General features: G+C 46.3%; 1 protein-coding gene across 1 annotated transcript; it reads left to right on the forward strand.

Moving 5' to 3' along the window:
• Positions 1-651: 651 nt before the first annotated feature.
• On the forward strand, positions 652-1,467 carry LOC119352280 (pectinesterase inhibitor 8-like). Its single transcript, XM_037618967.1, has one exon. It carries the CDS (start codon positions 722-724, stop codon positions 1,250-1,252), a length of 531 nt encoding a protein of 176 aa, XP_037474864.1. The 5' UTR covers positions 652-721; the 3' UTR covers positions 1,253-1,467.
• The last annotated feature ends 5,652 nt before the right edge of the window (positions 1,468-7,119 follow it).

Consider the following 7,119-nt stretch of genomic DNA (forward strand, 5'->3'; position numbering starts at 1 on the left):
CCGCGACTAATGGCAGTTGCGAACCGCGACCAAAGGCCCTTTTTCCACCAGTGATAGAAAGCAAAATTAATAAATCCACATTTCAAACTATGTCTATATACATGTGTATACAGTTTATATTAAAAAAATAAAAGACTTCTACTCCCTCCATTCCAAAATAGATGACTCAACTTTATACTAACTTTTAATAGCGCATGTGTCTATTTTGGAACGGAGGGAGTATTTAGGTATGGAGAGAGTACATACAAGCGGCATCATAGGAAACTGAGCACCAACCGTAGAGTAGCTCTTATAATATAACTAGTGAGGGTTATAATAACAGGTACTTTCACTATCCCTTAATATAATACCGTTTTTAGCATCACAATAGTGTCAAACCCTTTTATATTATGGGACGAAGGAAGGGAGTAAAAGGCAAAGATGATAATAAGAAATTGTCCACCGCGGTTGGCTTGGGCCACTCATGTTTACAGTAATCTGGTGTACACATCCGTCGACGGCAGCGCATGTGTCTGTATGGGACCACACGTAACAAAGCAGGCAAACCTGAGCACGCTGTGCGTCGAGAAACAAGATGCCGCAGGCGCCCGACAAGCGCACTACAATCAGTCGGCTGAATCGTACGTACCCTTTGCCAAAAGTATCACCAAACAGGGGCCTATATCACCGGCAGTAGCCCGTTCACTTCGAATTTGTGAAACAAAGCTAAGCAGCAACAGCGATGAGGCCATCTACCGCTGCTCACATTCTCACGGCCGCCGTCCTCTTGCTCGGCGGCGTGGGCGCGACACCGGAGACGACGTGCAGGGCGGCCGCGGGCGCCGACAGGAGCGTGGACTACCACTTCTGCGTGTCCAGGCTGAGCCAGCACCACGACAGCCCCGACGCCGACACGTGGGGCCTGGCCAAGGTGGCCGCCGACGTAGGCGTCCTCCTCGCCGGCAACGGCGTCTACGACATCAAGCACATGCTCGCCAAGAAAGCGGCTGGGGGCAAGGTTCGTGCGCCGCTGGAGCGGTGCGAGGCGCTCTACGGCAGGATGGGGTCCGCGTTCGCAGAGGCCTACGACGGGATCGACAGGCGCGACTACGCGGCGGGGAAAGACAAGGCACGCGAGGCCGCTCCTCTCATGCGCCGGTGCGGCGAGGCCTTTGCCCGGGCCGGCGTCGTCCCGTCGCCGCTGGCGAGGCAGAGCGCGGACGCGGTGCAGATGGCCATCCTCTGCACAGCCATCACCGGCCTCATCAAGTGAACGAGCGAGCGGTGTTGCCTGTAATGCTGCTTGCTCGATCGGCCGACCGTCGTGTCATGCATGCACATGCACCTACACCTACGCTTGCATGTGCGTCAGGCTGATGGTTGATACTAAAACGTTCTTCAGTGATGTAGCGATCATTCACTCCAGAAGAGAATAAAATGCTTTTGTATCTCTTTGATCTAATTAATGGAGTCGCTTGTTTCATGAAATCTCAACTGAAAGACAATTCGGGCGCCAGCTGCCACGTACTGGTAGGTGTTATGGATAGACAGGGGAACCGGCTGTGTGTAGGGTGTTGGCTGCTCACAACGGACTTACCATATACTCCCTCCGTCCTAAAAAAAACTTGTCGCTTAATTGTATATATCTAGCACTATACTAGTATTATACATATGATACTAGTGTATAATACTATCTTCACAAGGCATAATATTCTAGATTGGTATCATGGTGACCTTATTATTGTCATGCATGATACTTCCTCCGTAAAAAAATACTTATGGGCGGAATGATAAAAATAAATGTATCTAAACTAAAATACGTATAGAAATAGGATATGTCAAAGAAATAGGATGATACTAGTATGGTGCTAGATATATAACATTTAATATGTATCTGGCGGCCTGTCTCTCAAAGTTGCTTATACAAATATGATGTGTGTGTGCATGCATTCATAGGGTTAGAGTATGTATCTAAGCGTCTATGTCTATCTACACTCTGGCGAGGACAACCACATGTAAAATGCAAGGAAGACACATTACTGTGGCATGGCACGTCCGGATGCAGAAAATATCACAGGAAAAGTGCTGTAGAATAACTAGACCTAATGACCTGCCTAGTGGACGTTTCACTAGGGTACCCATCCATCAATAAAGGAAGAAAGAATGGTAGGATAGACATTACGGCAAGCAAAGGAAAGCCCTTTTCTTGCCAGCGTCAATATCCGCGAGGGAAAGCTACGGCCAGAATATCCCAAGATGCTTTTTATTATTGTATGTATCTAAAGATCTCTTCTTTTTAAATATTAGAATGATACCTATAGCCCATTGGCAGCTTGATGTGGTGTGATGTGATGGAGTTTGTTCTTATCGGATTGATGATTAACCAGTCCTAGAGATTTACATTGACATGGCGATCGTGCATTCTCTTTCGTTAGTTCCATACTGATGAAAAATGTCTGCTTACCAGGTGGATATATGTGTTTGAAATTAATCAAATTGTTTGATTACCAGCAGGATATGGAAATTAACCAGACTCTTTGTGAATACAGGAATTCTGCTATTTAAAAAAATCAGGACATGAGCTTAAAATCAGTGTGCACGATCATCTGTAATGGGGTAGTTAAGGCAAATTAGATGAAACTGTTTCTGTTATGGTGATTGGAGAGTTACGACATGTACTTTCTCGTAACTCCCTTTTTGATTATTTTCTACAGTTGATTTTAACCCGGTAATTAAAAAACTAAGTTTAATCAACAAGGGTATTATGGTCATGTGTGATTGTTGTTTTAGTACTCCTAACTCTGTCAATAATCTGCCCCACAAAAAAATCAGTCAATAATCCCCCGCATCTGCCTAAGAGCATCTCCACTCGTTCGGCCCCCAGGGGCTAGAAATAGCGCAGCCCTAGGGTCGCGCCGGCTGAAATATCGGCTTGGGGGCGATCTGGTTCCCAGCCGCCGCCCCCAGGTCACCCCCAAACGCCGATTTTGGCCCACTTTCGGCGCAAATCGGCCCACTTTTGAGCCCATTTTTGGCACAAATTGGCCCACTATCAGCGCAAAATGATCAATTTCGGCACGTATTCGGCGTACTTTGGCGCAAATTCAACATAAAGCTACTATTTATCACATAGTTCATCATAGAAAATCAATAGAAATCAAATAGTTCAATACAAATTATATTGTTCAACAAATAAAAACTCATATTTCATCACACGTCGAGCTAGGCGTTGCCCTTGAGCCTTCATAGGTGCTCCACCAGATCCTGCACGCTGTAGTTGTTGATGCACCAGTTGGACTCGGATCTCCTCACGCATATTGAGGAAGGCAGTCCAGGTTGCCGGTAGTTGGTGATCAACTTGGGCTAGAGGACCCTGCCTATAATATGGTTCAGTGTCAAAAACTGGCTCTTCCTGCTCGCTCTCAATGATCATGTTGTGCAAGATGACACAGCAAGTCATGATCTCTCACATTTGATCTTTCGACCAGGTCTGAGCGGGGTATCGGACAATAGCAAATCGAGATTGGAGCACAAATGCCCGCTCGACATCCTTCTTGCAAGCCTCCTGAACCTTCGCAAAGTGGGAGTTCTTGCCTCCTGACACAGGGTTTGAGATAGTTTTCATAAATGTGGACCATCTCGGATAGATGCCATCTGCTAGGTAGTATCCCGTGTTGTAGTGCCGCCCATTGAACTCTAAGTTCACTGGAGGAGAATGACCTTCAACAAGCTTGGCAAAGACAGGGGAGCACTGCAGTACGTTGATGTCATTGTGAGTTCCTGGCATACCGAAGAACTAGTGCCAAATCCATATGTCGCGCGTGGCCACTGCCTCAAGTACCACACTGCAACCGCCTTTGGCGCCTTTGTAAATCCCCTGCCAAGCAAATGGACAGTTTTGAAGGAAATATGCCCTAGAGGCAATAATAAAGTTGTTATTTTATATTTCCTTATATCATGATAAATGCTTATTATTCATGCTAGAATTGTATTAACCAGAAACTTGATACATGTGTGGATACATAGACAAAACACCGTGTCCCTAGTAAGCCTCTACTAGACTAGCTCGTTAATCAAAGACGGTTAAGTTTCCTAACCATAGACATAAGTTGTCATTTGATGAACGAGATCACATCATTAGGAGAATGATGTGATGGACAAGACCCATCCGTTAGCTTAGCGTAATGATCATCAAGTTTTATTGCTATTGCTTTCTTCATGTCATGTTCATATTCCTTCGACTATGAGATTATGCAACTCCCGGATACCGAAGGAATTCCTTGTGTGCTATCAAACGTCACAACGTAACTGGATGATTATAAAGATGCCCTACATGTATCTCCAAAGGTGTTTGTTGGGTTGGCATACATCGAGATTAGGATTTTTCACTCCGAGTATCGAAGAGGTATCTCTGGGCCCTCTTGGTAATGCACATAGTAATAAGCCTTGCAAGCAATGTGACTAATGAGTTAGTTGCGGGATGATGTATCATAGAACGAGTAAAGAGACTTGCCGGTAACGAGATTGAACTAGGTATGAAGATACCGACAATCGAATCTCAGGCAAGTAACTTACCGATGGCAAAGGGAATTACGTATGTTGTCATTGCGGTACGACCGATAAAGATCTTCGTAGAATATGTAGGAACCAACATGAGCATCTAGGTTCCACTGTTGGTTATTGACCGGAGAGGTGTCTCGGTCAAGTCTACATAGTTCTTGAACCTGTAGGGTCTGCACACTTAACATTCGATGACGATTTTGTATTATATGAGTTATGTGATTTGGTGACTGAATGTTGTTCAGAGTCCCGGATGAGATCACATACATGACGAGGAGTCTCGAAATGGTCGAGAGGTAAAGATTCATATATAGGACGATAGTATTCGGACACTGGAAGTGTTCCGGGGGTACCGGGTATGTATCGGGTCACTGGAAGGGGTTTCGGGCATCCCCCCGGCAACTACATGGGCCTAATGGGCCAAGAAGGGGACAGATCAGCCCCTAGGGGGCTGGTGTGCCCCATGTAGGCCAAAATAGAGGGGAAGGGAAGAGGAGAAGAGGGAAAGGTGTTGGGGAACGTAGTAATTTCAAAAAAAATTCCTACGCACACGCAAGATCATGTAATGCATAGCAACGAGAGGGGGGAGTGTGATCTACATACCTAGTAGATCAACAACGGAAGCGTTTGGTTGATGTAGTCGTACGTCTTCATGATCCGACCGATCAAGCACCGAAACTACGGCACCTCCGAGTTCTAGCACACGTTCAGCTCGATGACGATCCCCGGACTCCGATGCAGCAAAGCGTCGGGGAAGAGTTCCGTCAGCACGACGGCGTGGTGACGATCTTGATGCACTACAGCAGCAGGGCTTCGCCTAAACTCCGCTACAGTATTATCGAGGACTATGGTGGCTGGGGGCGCCGCACACGGCTAAGGAAAAGATCACGTGGATAAACTTGTGTGTCTCTAGGGTGCCTCTGCCTCAGTATATAAAGGACCAAAGGGGGGAGGCTGGCCGGCCACATAGGGCGCGCCAGGAGAGTCCTACTCCCTCTGGGAGTAGGATCCCCCCCAATCCTAGTTGGAATAGGACTTGTGGAGGGGGGGGGGAAGAGAGAGAGGGGCTGGCCCCCTCTCCTTGTCCAATTCGGACCAAGGGAGGGGAGGGGCGCGCGGCCCATGTAGGGCTCCCTCTTCTCTTTTCCACTAAGGCCCATCATGGCCCACTTAGCTCCCGGGGGGTTCCGGTAACCTCCCGGTACTTCGGTAAAATCCCGATTTCACCCGGAACACTTCCGATAACCAAACATAGGCTTCCAATATATCAATCTTTATGTCTCGACCATTTCGAGACTCCTCGTCATGTCCGTGATCACATCCGGGACTCCGAACAACCTTCGGTACATCAAAATGCATAAACTCACAATATAACTGTCATCGTAACCTTAAGCGTGCGGACCCTATGGGTTCGAGAACAATGTAGACATGACCGAGACATGTCTCCAGTCAATAACCAATAGCGGGACCTGGATGCCCATATTGGCTCCTACATATTCTACGAAGATCTTTATCGGTCAGACCGCATACCAACATATGTCGTTCCCTTTGTCATCGGTATGTTACTTGCCCGAGATTCGATCGTTGGTATTCCAATACCTACTTCAATCTCGTTGCCGGCAAGTCTCTTTACTCGTTCTGTAATACATCATCCCGCAACTAACTCATTTAGTTGCAATGCTTGCAAGGCTTAAGTGATGTGCATTACCAAGAGGGCCCAGAGATACCTCTCCGACAATCGGAGTGACAAATCCTAATCTCGAAATACGCCAACCCAACATGTACCTTTGGAGACACCTGTAATGCTCCTTTATAATCACGTAGTTACGTTGTGACGTTTGGTAGCACCCAAAGTGTTCCTCCGGCAAACGGGAGTTGCATAATCTCATAGTTATAGGAACATGTATAAGTCATGAAGAAAGCAATAGCAACATACTAAACGATCGGGTGCTAAGCTAATGGAATGGGTCATGTCAATCAGATCATTCAACTAATGATGTGACCTTGTTAATCAAATAACAACTCTTTGTTCATGGTTAGGAAACATAACCATCTTTGATTAACGAGCTAGTCAAGTAGAGGCATACTAGTGACACTCTGTTTGTCTATGTATTCACACATGTATTATGTTTCCGGTTAATACAATTCTAGCATGAATAATAAACATTTATCATGATATAAGGAAATAAATAATAACTTTATTATTGCCTCTAGGGCATATTTCCTTCAAAAGGAAGGGGAGGGATTCGGCCTCCCCCTTCCTTCTCTCCTCCCTCCTCCTTCCTTCCCCCTCTGGATGAATATGGAAGGGGGAGGCCGAATTGGGAGGTGCCCAAGTAGGATTCCTCCTACTTGGTAATGGGGAACGTAGCATGCAATTCCAAAAAAAATTCTACGCTCACGCAAAATCTATCTATGAGATGCATAGCAACGAGAGGGGAAGAGTGTGTCCACATACCCTCGTAGACCGAAAGTGGAAGTGTTAGTTTAACGCAGTTGATGTAGTCTAACGTCTTTGCGATCCAACCGATCAAGTACAAAACACACGGCACCTCTGATTTCTGCACACATTCAGCTCAA

This window comes from Triticum dicoccoides, chromosome 2A, assembly GCF_002162155.2.
Source record: "Triticum dicoccoides isolate Atlit2015 ecotype Zavitan chromosome 2A, WEW_v2.0, whole genome shotgun sequence".
In the NCBI taxonomy this organism is placed as follows: domain Eukaryota; kingdom Viridiplantae; phylum Streptophyta; class Magnoliopsida; order Poales; family Poaceae; genus Triticum; species Triticum dicoccoides.